The sequence below is a fragment of the Pseudophryne corroboree genome, chromosome 2 (genome assembly GCF_028390025.1).
Source record: "Pseudophryne corroboree isolate aPseCor3 chromosome 2, aPseCor3.hap2, whole genome shotgun sequence".
NCBI classification, from domain to species: domain Eukaryota; kingdom Metazoa; phylum Chordata; class Amphibia; order Anura; family Myobatrachidae; genus Pseudophryne; species Pseudophryne corroboree.
The window spans coordinates 789,592,335-789,612,952 of record NC_086445.1 but is presented as its reverse complement, the minus strand read 5'-3'; the positions used below and the strand labels follow the sequence as shown (position 1 = coordinate 789,612,952).

Below are 20,618 nucleotides of genomic sequence, written 5' to 3'. Positions count from 1 at the left end.
GGTGGGTTATTTTGTTTCTGTGCAGGGTAAATACTGGCTGCTTTATTTTTACACGGCAATTTAGATTGCAGATTGAACTCACCACACCCAAATCTATCTCTCTCTGCACATGTTAAATCTGCCTCCTCTGCAGTGCACATGGTTTTGCCCAACTGCTAACAAAATTCCTGCTGCGATCAACTTGGAATTACCCCCAATGTCCACAAGCAGTTTTGCAGGTATGAGTGTATGTTTATCCAGCAGCGGTTGCAGCCCGACCACGTGGTTTCACTCCCCCCGTCACCTCCCTCCCGCCGCCAGGTCGCCCGTCTGCTGTATCGGCAGTCGGGCATCTCGGCGGCGGGTCGCCCAGTCTGTAGGGCACATAAGGCATGAGCGGTGAGGTAAATGGCTGAGGATGCACTGGCTATTACCAGAGCCAGATTTACACACAATATATGAGGCCAAGGGTTTATGTGGGCATTTTACACAAGTGCAGCCAGAGCCGGCCCTAACCAATATGATGCCCTGGGCAAGATTTTGGCTGGTGCCCCCTAGCACCGCCGCTAGTTCTGCAGGGGATGCCTGGCATGAGTCAGCTGTCCGCTCTGCTAACGTCAGGTGCCTTTTGTTTATGAAAATGCATCATATTATTTGCATTGCTATGTGGCTAGGATGCACAAGCAGCTTCTGTTGATTAAAATGCTATGCGTCATGCCTATATTCTGTGTGTGACTGCGGCTGTATCTGCATACGAAATGCTACATTACAGTGATTTCCAGGAATACACTGTAACGTAGCATTTCGTATGCAGATACAGCTGCATTCACACAATATAGGCATGCCGCATATCAAGTTTATCAGCAGAAGCTGCTGGTGCCCTAAGCATACCAAATGCCCTAGGCATTTGCCTAGTTTGCCTATGCCTAAGGCAGGCTCTGGGTGCAGCAGTATATGATGCTGGAAATTTGGTGAGTTTTGATCAGAGATGTGCGGAAAAGATAGCACTGCCTCACCTGCCATAGACTTTTAAATCCAGAGTTTTGACTATAAAAATGATTATAAAAATACAAAGAATATATTTAATATATATTCTTTGCATTTTTCATATACCGTATATACTCGAGTATAAGTCGACCCGAATATAAGCCGAGGCACCTAATTTTACCACAAAAACCTGGGAAAACTCATTGACTCGAGTATAAGCCTAGGGTGGGAAATGCAGCTCTAGCCGTACACAGCCCTCATACTGCCAGATATGCCCTCATACTGCCAGATATGCCCCACAGTGCCAGATATGCCCTCATGCTGCCAGATATGCCCCACAGTGCCAGATATGCCCTCATGCTGCCAGATATGCCCCACAGTGCCAGATATGCCCTCATGCTGCCAGATATGCCCCACAGTGCCAGATATGCCCCACAGTGCCAGATATGCCCTCATGCTGCCAGATATGCCTCACAGTGCCAGATGTGCCCTCATGCTGCCAGATATGACAGATATGCCCCACAGTGCCAGATGTGCCCTCATGCTGCCAGATATGCCCCACAGTGCCAGATGTGCCCTCATGCTGCCAGATATGTCAGATATGCCCCACAGTGCCAGATGTGCCCTCATGCTGCCAGATATGCCCCACAGTGCCAGATGTGCCCTCATGCTGCCAGATATGCCCCAAAGTGCCAGGAAGGGTACTTACCCTCCATCGCTCCCGCGTTGTCTTCTGAAGGAGGGACATGGAGGGCACAGCGCGCGGCTCTCCTGTGTCCCTCCTGCGTCTCCGGCGGCGTGTATGTGTTAAATCAAGTGCCGGTTCGTGAGCCAATCAGAGCTCACGAACGGGCAGTTCATTTAACACACACACACACACGCGCCGCCGGAGACGGAGACGCAGGAGGGACACAGGAGAGCCGCGCGCTGTGCCCTCCGTGTCCCTCCTTCCACTGACTCGGGTATAAGCCGAGGGGGCTTTTTCAGCACAAAAATACGTGCTGAAAAAGTCGGCTTATACTCGAGTATATACGGTACTTTGTATAGTCAAAATTCTGGCATATACTGGAGTTTGACAGGAAAGGCTCTGGCTCACCTGCTTCACCTGACTGAACATCACTGGTTTAACCCTAACCCTCCCTCCCTGCACCCTATCCCTAACTCTCCCGGTGGTGCCTAAATATAAACCCCCCTCCCTACAACCTAACCCTCCTTGCCCTGCAGCTTAACTTTAATCATCCCCGGTGGTGCCTAAAACCTAACACCCCCCCGAGCAGCCTAACCCTAATAGGCGCTGGGATTTCGAGTGCCGGCATCTTGGCGGCTGGCATCCTGAACATATCACGGTAAGTGATATATTACTATACTTCTGATCTTGAACAACTTTATCACTGGCTATAATTTATTAATGTGTGCTGCATCATGCTATTTTGTGACAAACATGTAACTGACAGAACATTCTCAACTTAAGTGCATTCAGTCAAGGATAGCTACGGAAACTGTATCCAGCAACCAAAACAAAGTAAGGTGTACAGAGAAACCCCCTCCTTAGGCATAGCTCCCAACATGACCCTCTCCAGGAAGTACACAATGCTTTGCTTCTGGACTTCTCTCTTATTTTATGATTGTTGGCACCTGTTTTGAACAGGTTAATGGAGAAGAAAGGTGTTTCACGACAGGTGATGGCAATTATAAATGAAGATGGAGGTCCAGGAGCAGAGCATTCTGTCCCCCCTGGACAGGGTCATCAAAGGAATACTGCAAAGAAAATGTCTCTTTGTAAAATGTAAAGCTTAATCTCTTATATTATTAGCCCACAGTGCACCAATCACTCCGTTCACTTACATAATGACGCCATCTGGCCATGAGGTGGCAGCACCTACAGTTATGAGATCTGTAATATATAGTTATCATTCTTTCATTTTGCTGCTGCCCACTTCCTAGGGCTGGCTCCGCCTCAGCATGACAGCATCAGCAGTGCTATAGTAGGATAATACAGGAAGCCACCGGGGTGGGACAGAACAGCGCAGGGACTTTATTACAGCACAACCTAGAATGTAGACTTGTTTGTATATTTATTTGCCTATATATATATATATAGCTTCTTCCACCCATCACATGAAGCTAGGGTTACAGAGCTAGAAGACAAATACCCACTAGTGCTTTAACACCTGCTCCTGTCTGAGCACCATGGACGATCAGCACAAGGGAGAGGTAATGTACAGAGTGTTACTGCACAATTGTTACATGCAGAGAATGGCTGGCAGTCTAACAATACTGTAGGTCACTGTGCTAGTGTCGCTGCAGCAAGCTCTCACTGCATGGATGTCTGAGTATTCATACTATGTCATTTGTTTTCATGGTCATCCAGTGTTTTGAATAGAATTTGCTTCTTTTTAATATACAGAGGTTTATGTAATATGCAAATGCTGCACATCAATATAAAGATATGCTACATGTGTTCCTTGACTTATTTAGTTTTTTTGGAAAAAGACGTATTTCACTTCCACGTTGAGATTTTATGCACCCTACTACTTGATTGTGTGGGTATATTAGATATGGGCACTACACATTGAGAACAAAACGTACCTGCCAGTGAGCACATACGACAGGTATTGCACTATAACACGGGTCTACAACCTGCGGCCCTCCAGCTGCTGTGGAACTACACATCCCAGCATGTCCTGCCTCGGGTGTAGCATGCTTTAATAGCAAAACTGGGACAGGGCATGCTGGGATGTGTAGATCCACAGCAGCTGGAGGGCCGCAAATTGAAGACCCATGCACTATAACATTTCCCTTCTCCCATCTTATATAATTCCAGAGGACTTCTTTATGGATCCAGCAATGTATATACTGTAGAAGGACTTTTGAAGCCACATATGTTCACCAATGCTTCATTCTAATACCCCTTGCACATCGCACAAATAACCCAATATTGACCCGGTATATTGCCAGGTCGACACGGGTCACTGTGCGATGTGACAGGGGCCATGGAGAATTCCCGGGTCGCCTGACCCGGTAATGCAACCCGGGTTCTAAGAAGGGTTATTCCTGGGTTTAATACCGGGTCAGTGGCAGTGTGAACAGGTTCCCGCGTCGAAGCGACCCGGGACCTGTTCACTACATAGGGAGAGGCGGTGCGGAGATCAGAGCATCTCCCGGAGCCACCTCCGCTTCCGGATCCGCCCCCCGCCGCTATGGCAACTGACCCGAAAAAAGTTGTAAAGCCTGAAGTTCCAATGCCGGATCCCACCTGGGAAGGACCTGTTTCCAATCCTGGGTGGGATCCGGCATTGGAGATGTGAAAGGGGTGTTAGGGGGTATTTATCTGAGAGAGAGGTAAACTTGTAAGGGATGAAGAACCAACCAATCAGCTGTAAAATATAAGGCAGAGTCTGATTATTTATCTACGCGCTTTGATAAATATTCCCATAAGTTTTATACTTTTGTCTTTCAATTATGACTTGTGATTTTACACGTCATTATTACTTTTATTAACCTTTATCGTTTAATAGATTTATTTACTGCTTGACTCCCAGTGCGATATTTGAATATACAACACATCCTCATCAGACAATTTGGTTGGGATGTATTGAAGTCTGAGTTCGGCAGCCATACAGGATGCCGGCCAAACTTGGACTTCATTACATCCCGCCCTGATAGGCCCTACACACTGGCCGATTTTCAGAAAGATATGAACGATCTCGTTCATAAATGAACGAGAACTCGTTCATATCTTTCAGTGTGGAGACTCCAGCGATGAACGATGCGCGTCCCCGCGCTCGTTCATCCCTGGACTCCCGTCGGCTGTGCATGCAGGCCAATATGGACGATCTCGTCCATATTTGCCTGCACTTCAATGCAGCCGCGTGACGGGGGGAGTGAAGAAACTTCACTCCCCCCGTCACTGCCCCCCCCCCGCCGCCGGGTCGCTCGTCGGCCGTATCCGCCGTCGGGCAGCTCGGCGGCGGGTCGGCCAGTGAGTAGGGCCCTTTAGCCTTTAATCTTGTGATATATTAGAGCTGTGTGAATGAATGAAGTAAGTAGGTCAGGCATTCCCAACCGCGGTCCTCAAGGCACACCAACAGTGCAGGTTTTAGTGATATCCAGGCTTCAGCACAGATGGTTAAATCAAAATAACTGAGGTACTAATTAAGTCACCTGTGTTCAAGCCTGGATATCACTAAAACGTGGACTGTTAGTGTGCCTTGAGGACCGTGGTTGGGAATGCCTGATTTACCTGAAAGCTTTTCTCTGACTGTGCCATCCCTGCTGCTACCTTAACAACTTAGCTGACGATTTTTTCCCACCAAAAATCACTCAGAAATTGTCTCTTTTTTTTTTTTATGAGTGAATTAGGCGAAGAACATGAATTTAATCCTATCCAAAATGAATTTAGTTAAAAGATTTTTTATTTTTTTTAAATATTTTTCTCCAAACATCGGAACATCGATCGGGAATATCGCGACCAATGGAACATCGGTAACATTGCGACCATCGCAACTTTAGTTTTTAGAGCCACAGCGGCCAGGTACGATGATTTACACTTACCAGCGACTGCTATTGTCTGCATCCGCTGGGGGTGGGGGATCCTGCCGTGCTGACCGGTCAGCAATGATCGGCAACACTGGGGGCTGGGTGCTGGAAGGCAGAGGGACCTTCCGGCCCTGTTTTCCTCCGAAGCACGTGAACAGCAGCTATACCGCCGATTCACGTACTATTCGACAAGTCGAATTCCCTGAATAGGTCGGAACCCCTTCTGACATGAAAAAGTCGAAAACTGCAGTCTTTTCGACAAGACGGCAGTTTCAACCTCAACTGAATATACCCCTATATTCCGACACTAGTTTAAAAGCTCTATTGTAATAAGAGTGTTAACTTCTGATTTTAAAGAGTATACTAAAATGCTACAAACATATTTTTAATTTGTTACTCATATACACAGGGCTGCCAACAGAAATCCTGGGTCCCGGTACAACAACTTCCCGGGTATACATAGATATATACTGTGTATATGTATATGTGTGTGTGTGTGTGTATGTATATGTGTGTGTGTGTGTGTGTGTATGTATATGTGTGTATATATATATATATATATATATATCTCTCTAACACATATGGTAATGTATGGATGCATGTATTATATAACAATTATATAGAATTATTAAGTTGTTAGCAGCTGCCTGCAGCACCACAGTGGTGTGTTTCACTCACAGTCACAGTTCTCAACTCACAGTGTTGCAACCTAACAGGCTAGCTCCCAAAGGGGTGACCAGGCCTGCTGCTGATTCTTACAACTGAGCAGAGCTGCGCCACTTCTTAAACCCACGTGCCATGCCCAGCCAGCTGTATACCTAATCCTCTCATTCCCTGCCCGCCACCTGAAGCCTGCTGATTTTGAAGAGGCCGTCCAGAGAAGCGGCTGCAGAGATTGACTTGCGAGATGATGATGTCATCATCTCGCAAGATCCTAGCAGCGGTGTGGCGGCTGTAAGTGGCTGTGAGGGACGTCCACGATAAGGGACAAACAGCCAGTTGACACACACATACATCCCTCCTCCCGGTGGCCTAATACGCCGCTTGCACACCCGTCCGCACACTGATCTAAAAAAAAATAATATAAATTAATTCCCCCCCCATCCCCCCTTCCTCCCAAGGTGTGCTCTGGCCTGGGCCCCTTGGCATGCCCGGGTAATCTGTACCCCCCCCCCCCCCCCTCTCGACACCACTGCATATACAGAATATGAACTTGCATTTATAATTTCGCTCTATTGTTGCAGTAATGCATAGACAGCGTATATCTGTCACTCAGTGGAGCCTTCTTAAATAAATGATTAGCTCTCTCGGTCGGGATGAATTGCTATATTAAGGCGTAAAATCACATTTTTTAGAGCTAACTTGGTTCTTAACCTTTAAGTAGTGACAACTGTACAGTACAGGGACATGAGCTAAATGGCTCAGGGGGCACTGGTTAGCACCAGAGCTAGATTTACATGCAATATAAGAGCAAAAGGGTACATGTGGGCATTATACACAGGTGCAGCAGTATAAACTCTTGGAAATTTGGTGGGTTTTGATCAGAGAAGTGCAGAAAAGATAGAGTGCCTCACCTGCCATAGACTTTTTGCTCCAGAGTTTTGGCTATATAAATGATAAGAATAATGCAAAGACGATATTTATAACATATTATTTGTATTTTTTTTTAAAATACTTTTATATAGTCAAAACTCTGGCACAAACGTTAGTATGACAGGAAAGGCTCTGCCTCACCCCACTACTGTGTAAACATTTTATGTAGTAAAACCATACTTATTTATTATAACCCCACCCACTGTTTTGCATGGCAGTGAGCACGACTTTGCTGTAAAGCATTTTATGGAATATAATTGTGTGACTAGAAATCTTGTAGTAAATACACTTTTGACGATACAGTACTTCATAAATAATTCAAAACATGACCATGTGTCATCATCCGGTAAATGTAACTAATTGACTTGTCCTCTTGTAACTCTTAATGCACTGCTTTTTCTTCCTGTCTTCTGTCTGTACTTTTCAAGCATGTATGTATATACTGTATTTATCAAGCAGAATTTGTATTTATGATTACCTGTGCAATTTCACACAGCAGCGATCAGGTCTGAATCGGGCCCTTAGTTTGGTGATCCTTATACATGAGAATGGTTCTGGTTTTCACTAACATCTAACAATGCTTTTTGTCCATATATGTCATACTGTATATTAGATCTAATGCCTGTTATGAGCTACTGCATAGTGTAACACAAGAGTTTGCACATGTCTAACAGTGTAAGATTTAAGTATCTATGTTTTGTTTTGCAGAACACATTTAATGGTGATGAAGCCAGCACCATTGTAAAAGAGGTAAATGTGTACTATCAATATTATAGTTTATGATTGTATATGTTATATATGTCCAGTGATAATCCTTGACTCATAGTGTAATGGGGAAGTACATAAAGCCTTTATAACCTAGTGTCACTGAATGAACCCCCTCTATGGGGGATACCCCAGGTAATGATATCGGTCAGGACTATCATATTAGCCCCGATAAGCTGACACGAGTCGCGGCTTATTGGGGTTTGTGCTACCTGCCTCAACATGGGGCTCCCTGACAGTTCTGGCACCCAAGAGCTCTAGCTCCCCTGTCACATGACCCCCGTCTGGCTGGGGCATCTGGGATGGGGAGAAGAGGGGTGGATGTGGGTCACGAGGCTGATTGCCGACTGCAAGGCGCTCTCCCTGCTGCGGCAGGCGTGGGGCATTGACTGGAGTGGTTGCTACGGCTTATTGGGGATTTTGTTTCACTTGCAGGCAGGTGAAACAAAATCCCAGATAAGTGCCGGCTTTTCGGGTCTACGGTGGTGAAAACACACAGGTTTCGCTGAACCTGTGTGTTTCCGCACAAAAACATATTTTCTCATACGTTCTAGGGGATATTGGGGAAGGTACTTCAGTATGGTGGAGTATAGATGGGGTCCAAAGGAGCCTGGGCACTTTAAATAAAACTTAGTGTGTGCTGCTCCTCCCCTCTATGCCCCCTCCAACAACCAGTTTAGAAAAATGTGCCCTCAGGGCCGGTCACTGTCTGGAGAGGCTCCAGTGTTTTTTTTCTCTTACATCCTAGAGCAGGGGTGGCCAACCAGTCAGAGACAAAGAGCCAAAATATCTTGTTAGGTACATCAAAGAGCCGTCTTCAAGCCGAAGGCGCACTTGCAAAAATGGGGTGTGACCTTGTGCCTGCTAGGCCACGCCCCAATGTATAAAATATACTGAAAAGGCCAGATTCACATAATAGACTTCAGTTCGCGCCTGTGTCACTCCAGACAGCACCCCCATGTGTCACTCCAGACAGCACCCCCATGTGTCACTCCAGACAGCACCCCCATGTGTCACTCCAGACAGCACCCCCATGTGTCACTCCAGCCAGCACCCGCCTGTGTCACTCCAGACAGCTCCCCCATGTGTATTTGGCTCCCTCAGTTCTCAGTCTACGTAGTGCTGCTGCATGTCTGGCTGGAGTGCGGCAGTTTACAGATCTCTTGTGGTCACGTGTTGGGAGCCACATTTGAATAAAGAAAGAGCCGCATGTGGCTCAAGAGCCACGCGTTGGCCACCACTGTCCTAGAGGATGCTGGGGACTCCAAAAGGACCATGGTGTATAGATGGGATCCGCAGGAGACATGGGTACACTAAAAAGACTTTTACTGGGTGTGAACTGACTCCTCCCTCTATGCCCCTCCTCCAGACCTCAGTTAGATTCTGTGCCCAGGAGAGACTGGACACACACTAGGGGAGCTCTACTGAGTTTCTCTGGAAAAGACTTTTAGGTTTTTTTATTTTCAGAGAGTCCTGCTGGCTACAGGCTCCCTGCTTCGTGGGACTGAGGGGAGAGAAGTCAGACCTACTTCTGCTGACTTAAGGGCTCTGCTTCTTAGGCTACTGGACACCATTAGCTCCAGAGGGTTCGATCACTTGGTGCGCCTAGCTGCTTGTTCCCGGAGCCGTGCCGTCACCCCCCTCACAGAAGCCAGAAGAAAGAAGCCGGGTGAGTATAAAGAAGGCAGAAGACTTCAGTGATGGCAGAAGACTTCAGTAACGGAGGTACAGCGCAGCGCTCCATGCTCCCACACACCAACGGCACTCACAGGGTGCAAATCGCTGGGGGGGAGCGCCCTGGGCAGCTGGTTACTGAGGTTTTTTAACTGGCAAAACAGCATATTTGAGGTGCCTGGGCACTATGTTTGAGACCCCCGCCAGTATAAAAGTTTAAATTTGAGCGGGACTAAAGCGTGCCGGGAAGGGGCGGGGCTTAGCCGCACAGCTTACCAGCACCATTTTCTCTCTTCACAGTGCATGCAGAGACGCTGGGCCGGGCCTCCACTCTCATTACAAGTACTGGGAGCAAAACGGGGGGGGGGGGGGGGGGGGCTTCCCTGTGGGCCTGTACCCCGTTGGCCAGTGTGAGTGTGTGTGTGTGTGTCGACATGTCTGAGGCTGAGTGCTCCACCCCGGAGGAACTTACTGGGGGCGCAGAGAAGGATTTGGGAGTGTCTCTGGCGGCACAGCTGATTGGGTGAATATGTTGAGTACATTGAATGCAAATGTGGCGTTATTATCTAAGAGGCTGGATAAATCTGATTCTCAGACACAAAAGTGGAGAAAATCCATGGAGGACGCCTTGTCTGAGGTACAGACCCCCTCATGGTCACAGAAACGTTAATTTTACACAGATGGCAGATACAGGTACCGACACGGACTCTGATTCCAGTGTCGACTTTAGTGAGGCCAGTTTACATCCAAAATTGGTAAAGAGTATTCAGTACATGATTGTGGCTATAAAGAGATGTTTAACATATTTCTGAGGAACCTCCTGTTCCAGATACAAGGGTTTGTTTATTTAAAGGAAAAAGCCTGAGGTGAAGTTTCCCCCCACTCATGAACTGAATGCTCTTTGTGAAAAGACTTGGGAGTCGCCTGACAAAAGGTGGCAGATTCCCAAGAGAATTTTTATGGCATATCCTTTCCCCTCTGACGACAGGGAGAAATGGGAGTCGTCTCCCAATGTTGACAAGGCTCTGTCCCGACTGTCCAAAAAAGTGGCGCTTCCGTCTCCTGACACGGCTGCCCTCAAGGATCCTGCGGATCGCAAGCAGCAAACGACATTAAAGGCCATTTATGTCACTACGGGTGCACTACTCAGGCCTGCCGTGTCGTCGGCGTCGGTGAGTATTGCTATTGCTAAGTGGGCTGATAATTTGGCATCTGACATGGATACCCTTGATAAGGATAACATTCTTTTGACTCTTGGTTATATTCTTTTGACTCTTGGTTATATCAGGGACGCTGCAACTTACCTAAAGGATGCGGCGAGGGATATTGGCCTCTTGGGATCAAGAGCCAATGCCATGGCGGTCTCGGCCAGGAGGGTGCTGTGGATTCATCAATGGAATGCTGATGCCGACTCCAAGAAAGCTATGGAAGCTCTCCCTTTTAAAGGTAGTGTCTTGTTTGGTGATGGCCTTTCTGACCTGGTGTTTACCGCTACTGCGGGTAAGTCATCTTTTCTTCCTTATGTTCCCGCATAACAGAAAAAGGCGCCCCATTATCAGATGCAGTCCTTTTGGCCTAATAAATACAAAAAAGGAAGGGGCTCGTCCTTCCTCGCTTCAAAAGGTAGAGGAAGGGGAAAAAGGTTGCCTGCTGTGTCTGGCGCCCAGGACTAAAAGTCCTCTCCCGCCTCTGCCAAGTCCACCGCATGATGCTGGGGCTCCCCTACGGGAGTCCGTGCCGGTGGGGACCCGTCTCCGAATCTTCAGTCAGGTCTGGTTTCAATCGGGCCTAGATCCTTGGGTCTTAGACATAGTGTCCCAGGGGTACAAACTGGAGTTTCAGGAGATGCCCCCCCCCCGCCGATTTTTCAAATCAGCCTTGCCAGTTTCTATTCCAGAAAGGGAAGTAGTAAATGCTGCTATACAAAAGCTGTGTCAACAGAGGGTCATTGTCCCGGTTCCTCCGTCCCAACGGGGGCAAGGGTTCTATTTGAGCCTCTTTGTCGTGCCAAAGCCGGACGGCTCGGTCAGACCGATCCTGAACCTAAAATCCCTCAATCCGTACTTGAAACTTTCAAGTTCAAGATGGAATCTCTTCGAGCTGTGATCCTAGAAGGGGGATATTTTATGGCCTCAGTCGACATAAAAGATGCCTACTTACACGTACCGATATATCCTCCTCATCAGGCCTTCCTGAGATTTGCGGTGCAGGATTGTCATTACCAATTTCAGACGTCGCCGTTTGGGCTTTCCACGGCCCCGAGGGTCTTCACCAAGGTGATGGCGGAAATGATGGTACTCCTACGCAAGCAGGGTGTCACAATTATCCCGTACTTGGATGATCTCCTGATAAAGGCGAGATCAAAAGAGCAGTTGCTAAGAAATGTGGAACTCTCCCTGACGGTTCTGCAACATCATGGTTGGATTCTGAATTTGCCAAAGTCTCCGTTGATCCTGACAACTCGGCTGCCCTTCTTGGGCATGATCCTAGACACGGAATTACAGAGAGTGTTTCTTCTGGCGGAAAAAGCTCTGGAAATCCAGACCATGGTCAAGGAGATTCTGAAACCGGCAAGAGTGTCGATTCATCAATGCACTCGAGTGCTAGGGAAGATAGTTGCGGCTTACAAAGCCATTCCGTTTGGCAGGTTTCATGCCCGGGGTTTCAGTGGGACCTGCTGGACAAATGGTCCGCGTCTCACATGCACATGCACCGGAAAATAAGTCTATCTTCCAGGACCAGAATTTCTCTCCTGTGGTGGCTGCAAAGTTCTCACCTTCTAGAGGGACGCAGGTTCGGAATCCAGGATTGGGTCCTGCTGACCACAGATGCAAGTCTCCGAGGCTGGGGTGCAGTCACACAAGGAAGAAGTTTCCAGGGAAAATGGTCAAGCCAGGAATCTTGTCTCCACATAAATGTTCTGGAGTTAAGAGCCATTTACAACGGCCTTCTGCAGGCGAAAAACCTTCTTCAAGGTCTACCTGTCCTGATTCAGTCGGACAACATAACAGCGGTGGCGTATGTAAACCGCTAGGGCGGAACATAGAGCAGAGCGGCTATGGCGGAGGCCACAAGAGTTCTCCACTGGGCGGAACAGCACGTGAGCGCTCTGTCAGCGGTCTTCCTTCCGGGCGTGGACAACTGGGAAGCAGACTTCCTCAGCAGACACGATCTCCATCCAGGAGAGTGGGCCCTTCACCAAGAGGTATTTGCAGAAGTGACAAGGCGTTGGTGAATTCCTCAAATAGACATGATGGCATCTCGCCTCAACAAGAAGCTTCCGAGGTATTGTTCCAGGTCAAGGGACCCCCAAGCCAGTGCAGTGGACGCCCTGGTAACTCCGTGGGTGTTTCAGTCGGTGTATGTGTTCCCTCCACTTCCTCTCATTCCAAGAGTGTTAAGGATCATAAGACGAACAAGGGTTCAGGCAATACTCGTTGTTCCAGATTGGCCACAGAGGGCCTGGTATCCGGATCTTCAGGAATTGCTCATAGAAGATCCTTGGCTGCTTCCTCTCAGAGAGGACCTGTTACTGCAGGGGCCATACGTATTTCCGGACTTACCGCTGCTGCGTTTGACGGCATGGAGGTTGAACGCCAAATCCTAGCTCGGAAAGGTATTCCCGGGGAAGTCATCCCCACTCTCCTTAAGGCTAGAAAGGAGGGCACGGTGAAGCATTATCACCGTATTTGGAGAAAATATGTGTCGTGGTGTGAAGCCAAGAAAGCTCCTACGGAGGAGTTTCAGCTGGGTCGTTTCCTCCATTTTTTTGCAGGCAGGCGTGGATGCAGGTCTGAAATTGGGTTCCATCAAGGTGCAGATTTCGGCTTTATCTATTTTCTTTCGAAAAGAATTGGCCACCCTTCCTGAGGTTCAGACTTTCGTGAAGGGAGTGCTGCATATCCATCCTCAGTTTGTGTCACCCGTGACACCGTGGGATCTTGAAGTGGTGTTACAATTTCTTATGTCTCCCTGGTTTGAACCTTTGCGAAAGGTTGCGTTAAAGTTTCTCACTTGGAAAGTGGTCATGCTTTTGGCCTTGGCGTCTGCCAGACGAGTGTCAGAGTTGGCGGCTTTGTCTCACAAGAGCCCATATTTGATTTTTCATGTGGATAGAGCGGAATTGAGGACTCGTCAACAATTTCTGCCGAAGGTGGTTTCTTCGTTTCACATAAATCAACCTATTGTGGTACCTGTGGCTACGGATGCTGTGGCAGCGCCAAAATCTCTTGATGTCATAAGAGCTTTAAAAATTTATGTCGCCAGAACGGCTCTTGTTAGGAAAACGGAGGCTCTGTTTGTCCTGTATGCTTCCAACAAGAGTGGAAATCCTTTTTCCAAGCAGACTATTGCTCGCTGGATTTGTAATACGATTCAGCACGCTCATTCTTCGACTGGGTTGCTGTTGCCGATGTCAGTAAAGGCCCATTCTACCAGGAAGGTGGGCTCATCTTGGGCGGCTGCCCGAGGGGTCTCGGCACTTCAACTTTGCCAAGCAGCTATGTGGTCGGGTTCAAACACTTTTGCTAAGTTCTACAAGTTTGATACCCTGGCTGATGAGGACCTCATGTTTGCTCAATCGGTGCTGCAGAGTCGTCCGCACTCTCCCGCCCGGTCTGGAGCGGGAGCTTTGGTATAGACCCCATGGTCCTTTTGGAGTCCCCAGCATCCTCTAGGACGTAAGAGAAAATAGGATTTTAATACCCACCGGTAAATCCTTTTCTCCTAGTCCGTAGAGGATGCTGGGCGCCCATCCCAGTGCGTACTGTTACTTGCAGTTGTATTGTTGGTTGTTGTTTTCGGTTACACGATGGTTGTGTATCGGTTATGTTCAGCTTGTTGCTGTTTTTTCGTTCATACGGTTATCTGGTATTACTGCTAATCCAGTTGTACGGTGTGTTTGTGGTGTGAGCTGGTATGTATCTCACCCTTAGTTTAACAAAAATCCTTTTCCTCGAAATGTCTGTCTCCCCTAGGCACAGTTCCTATAACTGAGGTCTGGAGGAGGGGCATAGAGGGAGGAGCCAGTTCACACCCAGTAAAAGTCTTATAGTGTGCCCATGTCTCCTGCGGATCCCGTCTATACCCCATGGTCCTTTTGGAGTCCCCAGCATCCTCTACGGACTAGGAGAAAAGGATTTACCGGTAGGTATTAAAATCCTATTTTTTTTCTTCAGTTTTATTTATAACTTTTGTTAATTTGGACTGACAGGTTGGCTCCTGTCTGTCTCCACTGAGGGAAGCTTAGGGGGGAGCGAGGCCAACCTCCTCTAAGGCTTAATGGTCCTGCAGCAGTCTTGTGCAGCAGTCACTCCGGTCACTGGCGCTTGGTCCCGCAGCCACTACCGCCGCCTTAGGCAGCTGAAATTTGTGAAGATTGGTGTGTGACGCTGGGGCCCTGACAAGTGGGGTGCCTGGCGGTAACATGGTGTGCGCTGCCTCAGTGCTAGGGTTGCTGGCGCTGGGGAGGACATACAAACTGGCGATAAGCTGCCAGGGGCTACATTTAGGGCTGGCCGGCAGCGTGCACACACGCGCTAGTCAGTTTGTGCAGCACCTGTGCCGTGTTGGGGGCGGGGCCTCACTCAGAGCGGGATCAGCAGCGGAAAGGCGCCATTCTCTGCCTCCTCCGCGTGTGCAGCGCGCTGACAACGCTACCTGAGCCTCCGGGGATCCCTCATACTGCGGTGTGGTACAGTGGGGTCATATGGATATATATAGTGGGAGCACTCTAGTCTAAATCCAGAACACTTATATAGGGCCCTCTTATCACTGCAGTGTAAAGGGGCAGAAGTGTGCTGGTTCCTCTTTTCTGTGTTCCTATCCTGTAGTTGGAGAAAGAAGACACCTGTGCTGTTTATTTCTTCCTCTGTGTGTATATCTTGTGTGTAAGATTTTTGTTTCAGTATGGCAGGGAAAGCTGTTTACATGTGCTTCTTTCTTCCAGTCGTTTATGCCAGAATCTGAGGATTCCAGAGGTTGTGTGGGTTGCAGTGACTCCTCTGAGTGGCAGCAAATCACAGGATTTGCCCTCAACCTGGCTTTTTGCTTTAAAAAGTGTAATGGCGGATATCTCCACTGAATTGGCCACAGCCAAGAAGGAGTGGAGGGTTTACAAAAATCCGTGAATGATCTAATGTCAGGCCAGATTCCGTCTGCCCAACCCCCACAAATTCTGTCTCATAAACTTATGCTGCCTCCGGTCCTTCAGTCGGACTCTGAGGAGGATATGACTGAGGTTAAAGAAGGGGAGCTTGTATTAAGTGATGAGTGGGAGGAAGCTACCCCAAATCAGGGAGTGGAATCAACCCTGATGCAATAGCAGATGTACTGCAGATCCAAGATACTGAGTTGGATCGAGAGGCCACTGTGTTTTTTACAAAACCAAAAAAGTCAAATGTGATGTCTCTGTTATCAGAGTTGCACGCTATTGTCAAAGTCGAAAAATATTACAGAACACGCAGCACGTATAAAATACACACACATGCCCACCGCGCGTGCACTTGTTCCGCCGTGCGTGCACATATCCGCAATTTGCGTATGGTCGCTCCCGCGGTCCTGCGCGTGGTGTGGGTATTTACGGCGGAGTTTGTGAACGCATGGAGGGCTATCAAAACATTACATATTTAATCCAAATAGTGCACATTGTACACATAGTCCCCCTGCACCACATCAGCAAGTATCAACAGTTTAAATGATTCCAGAACAAAGGGATTCACCTTTGCATGATAGGAGGGGACAGACTAAGGTTATAAGGTAAAAAAAAAGGGGGGAAAAAGTTCCTACGCACTGGAAAGGGTATATAGCACACCTTATTTGGTGTGATTAAAACCTTAACCAATTTTTCTAATTATATGCAAGTTGATTTTTCTATCAGACAGATCTCTCCACGTTGATATGTATAAGTACAGATATTTCTCCTAAATTCTGGAGAAAATGTATAGACCACCTTATTCAGGGTTTTTAAATTTTAACATCCGTCTTATTTATCGCAGAAAATGTACAATAAAAGAAAAAGTCTCGTGATAATATCATGAAATGTATAAAGTCCAATCAAAGTCCAATAATTCGGATCAATGAAAAAGCAATAAGTCTCTTATCTGGTATCCTCCTTAATATTTGTAGTAAGTCGTCCCCACCGTATATGATTCCTTGTCTAGCTCCTCAGTTTAGGTACATGCAAAACAAATAATAGGGAATCATAGTGCAGACTTCTACAAATTTATTCAAAAAACAATATTTTACACTTAAAATGCGTACCACAAATGACCTTCCAGGAAGGCACAGTAAATAGCGTACAAGGGTATTTGTGAAGCTCCCCCTATAGAGCTGTACCTTCACCAGGTCCTGGGCAGCCAAGAGCACCAACGCGTTTCAACCAATCAGGTCTTTGTCAAGGTGACACCTTGACAAAGACTTACTGCTTTTTCATTGATCCAAATTATTGGACTTTGATTGGACTTTATACATTTCATGATATTATCACGAGACTTTTTCTTTTATTGTACATTTTCTGCGATAAATAAGACGGATGTTAAAATTTAAAAACCCTGAATAAGGTGGTCTATACATTTTCTCCAGAATTTAGGAGAAATATCTGTACTTCTACATATCAACGTGGAGAGATCTGTCTGATAGAAAAATCAACTTGCATATAATTAGAAAAATTGGTTAAGGTTTTAATCACACCAAATAAGGTGTGCTATATACCCTTTCCAGTGCGTAGGAACTTTTTCCCCCTTTTTTTGCATTGTTCTCTTGTGATTGGTGTAGTCACTTAAAAGTTCCAGCAGCCAGTTTACTAGCAAGGATCGCAGGTGGTACCATTGTCTCTTTCACTTAAGGTTATAAGGTGGTGTCTGGTATCCAGCTGTAGGGTATTTTAAGGGTAACATTCCGGTGTTGGTTTGCAGAAGATCGCAAGTTCCTGTTGATAGTTATGTGCAGAAGCAGAATATAGATATAAACTGTATTTACTGTATATTATGTATGCGGCGGGAATCCAGAGGAGACCACCCACAAGAACAGTTGAGAAAGACATCGCCCACCTTTTCAAATCAACCTATGACCTCTCCTGTACTGTAAAGATGCATCCCTCTGTCCAATGGACAAAGGGATTACAGTATCCATTGTATTGCTTTTGGAAGACTTGTATAAATAAAGCCTGCTGCAGCCCGGCCACACACAAGACTCTTAACGTTATCTACCTGATAGCGGAGGACCGGATCGGGAGGCGCATGCGAATATTCTCACGTATGTACATTGACTGTAGCCATTTACTCTGTTGTATTGTAGTGCATAATTTGTATTGTTAACCCCCTTTCAGAAATATTACTCTGTGGTGTCGGAACCCAGTGATTAACTACAAATCGGTGTTGTGTCCTCTTTTCCCTGTTAGGGTTTAAAGTGTATTACATTGCCTAACTGTATAAGGTTTAAAAGTGTATTAATTGAGTGTGTACTTTGTACCCCCAGCGCGGCGTTTGTACGCAGAGTCCGTACATGGTACGGGACTCATTACGCAAATAGCGTAAGAGGTACGTAGAGTGCATATTAAGTTTAGCGGCCGCAGCGGCTCCATGGTAAAAGTGTGTTTAAAGGTATAGCTTTATGTTTTAAGATAATATCGACATTATCACTATGTTCAAAGAGATTTGGGTACACCCTGATAAAGTTTCAGGTGCCAAAACGTTTTATGGTCTCGGTTCCCTTTCCTATGGACAACAGGAAAATTTGGGAGACTCCACCTTCAGTGGATGCTTCGGTGTCACGTCTGTCAAAAAAGACTGTGCTACCGGTGCCGGGAGCGACTTCCTTAAAGGAAGCGGCTGACCGCAAAATTGAGAATATTTTGAAATGCATATACATGGCGGCAGGTGTTTCACAGCGTCTGGTGATTGGGGGTTGCTGGATCACAAAAGCAATAGAAAAGTGGGTTAGTGACCTCTCTTCTGGTGTCAGCGACGGCAGAGATTATTCTGACCTCCTGCAATTGACACTACACATTCAGGAGTCTGCGTCCTTTTTGTCTGAAGCACTTAAGGAAATTGGTCTTCTAAAGCTCGCATGACTGCGATGCCTGTTGCCAGTGGCGGAACTAGCGAGCGGTGGGCCCAGGTGCGACAAAATGCTTTGGGCCCCCCATCCCATCCAAGTCCACCCCCTCACCCCTGGAGAGGACCTGGTGAGGGGGACCTGCTCAGGGCCAGAGAAATGGATACCTAGCAACAGTGCCGTAACTAGACATTTTAGCACTGTGTGCAAGAAACGGCATCTGAGCCCCACCCCTGCATGCAAAACAGGGGCAGTGCGTGCCGTAGGCGCGCGCAAAAATACATAGTGGCGTGGCTTTGTGGGGAAGGGGTGTGGCCACAAAATAATACCAATTCATAAAATGGTGCAAGGTAGTCTCCATTATTCAAATTACCCTTTCACACCTTACGGCAGACAGATTCCTCTTTTTACACATTACAACAGACAGTGTCCCCTTTTTACACATTACGGCAGACAGCGTCCCCCTTGTTACACATAGCGGCAGACAGCGTCCCCCTTGTTACACATAGCGGCAGACAGCGTCCCCCTTGTTACACATAGCGGCAGACAGCGTCCCCCTTGTTACACATAGCGGCAGACAGCGTCCCCCTGTTACACATAGCGGCAGACAGCGTGCCCTTGTTACACATAGCGGCAGACAGCGTGCCCTTGTTACACATAGCGGCAGACAGCGTGCCCTTGTTACACATAGCGGCAGACAGCGTGCCCTTGTTACACATAGCGGCAGACAGCGTGCCCTTGTTACACATAGCGGCAGACAGCGTGCCCTTGTTACACATAGCGGCAGACAGCGTGCCCTTGTTACACATAGCGGCAGACAGCGTGCCCTTGTTACACATAGCGGCAGACAGCGTGCCCTTGTTACACATAGCGGCAGACAGCGTGCCCTTGTTACACATAGCGGCAGACAGATTCTCCCTTTTTCTCTAACGTCCTAGTGGATGCTGGGGACTCCGAAAGGACCATGGGGAATAGCGGCTCCGCAGGAGACTGGGCACAAAGTAAAAGCTTTAGGACTAGCTGGTGTGCACTGGCTCCTCCCCCTATGACCCTCCTCCAAGCCTCCGTTATATTTTGTGCCCGAACGAGAAGGGTGCAATCTAGGTGGCTCTCCTGAGCTGCTTAGAGTAAAAGTTTAAATAGGTTTTTTATTTTCAGTGAGACCTGCTGGCAACAGGCTCACTGCATCGAGGGACTTAGGGGAGAGAAACGAACTCACCTGCGTGCAGAGTGGATTGGGTTTCTTAGGCTACTGGACATTAGCTCCAGAGGGACGATCACAGGCCCAGCCATGGATGGGTCCCGGAGCCGCGCCGCCGGCCCCCTTACAGATGCTGAAGCAAGAAGAGGTCCATAAATCGGCGGCAGAAGACTTTCCTGTCTTCATAAGGTAGCGCACAGCACTGCAGCTGTGCGCCATTGCTCTCAGCACACTTCACACTCCGGTCACTGAGGGTGCAGGACGCTGGGGGGGGGCGTCCTGGGAAGCAATGAATTTACCTTAGTTGGCGAAAAATACATCACATATAGCTCCTGGGCTATATGGATGTATTTAACCCCTGCCAGTTTTCCAGTAAAAAGCGGGAGAAGAGCCCGCCGTGAAGGGGGCGGGGCCTATCTCCTCAGCACACAGCGCCATTTTTCCCACACAGCTCCGCTGGTAGGAAGGCTCCCAGAATCTCCCCTGCATCCTGCAACTACAGAAACAGGGTAAAAAAGAGAGGGGGGCACTTATTTGGCAAAATAACAGATATAAGCAGCTATAAGGGATAGACACTTATTGTAAGGTTGTCCCTATACATATATAGCGCTCTGGTGTGTGCTGGCAAACTCTCCCTCTGTCTCCCCAAAGGGCTAAGTGGGTCCTGTCCTCTATCGGAGCATTCCCTGTGTGTGTGCTGGGTGTCGGTACGTGTGTGTCGACATGTATGAGGAGGAAAATGATGTGGAGGCGGAGCAGAGTGTCTGTAACAGTGATGTCACCCCCTAGGGGGTCGACACCTGAGTGGATGTACTGTTGAAAATTA

At 47.7% G+C, this 20,618-nt stretch overlaps 1 protein-coding gene across 2 annotated transcripts in view; it reads left to right on the top strand.

Moving 5' to 3' along the window:
* Positions 1–2,892: 2,892 nt before the first annotated feature.
* Positions 2,893–20,618, top strand: part of DYNLT3 (dynein light chain Tctex-type 3) — a 68,421-nt gene continuing 50,695 nt past the window's right edge. Inside the window, exons 1-2 of one of the 2 annotated variants that reach the window (XM_063955562.1) lie at positions 2,896–3,180; positions 7,807–7,848. In XM_063955562.1, coding sequence (XP_063811632.1) covers positions 3,157–3,180; positions 7,807–7,848 — 66 coding nt within the window. In that variant the 5' untranslated portion in view covers positions 2,896–3,156. Of the gene's footprint in view, positions 3,181–7,806; positions 7,849–20,618 lie in introns of both variants that reach the window. The other variant, XM_063955563.1, reaches the window with a different exon arrangement.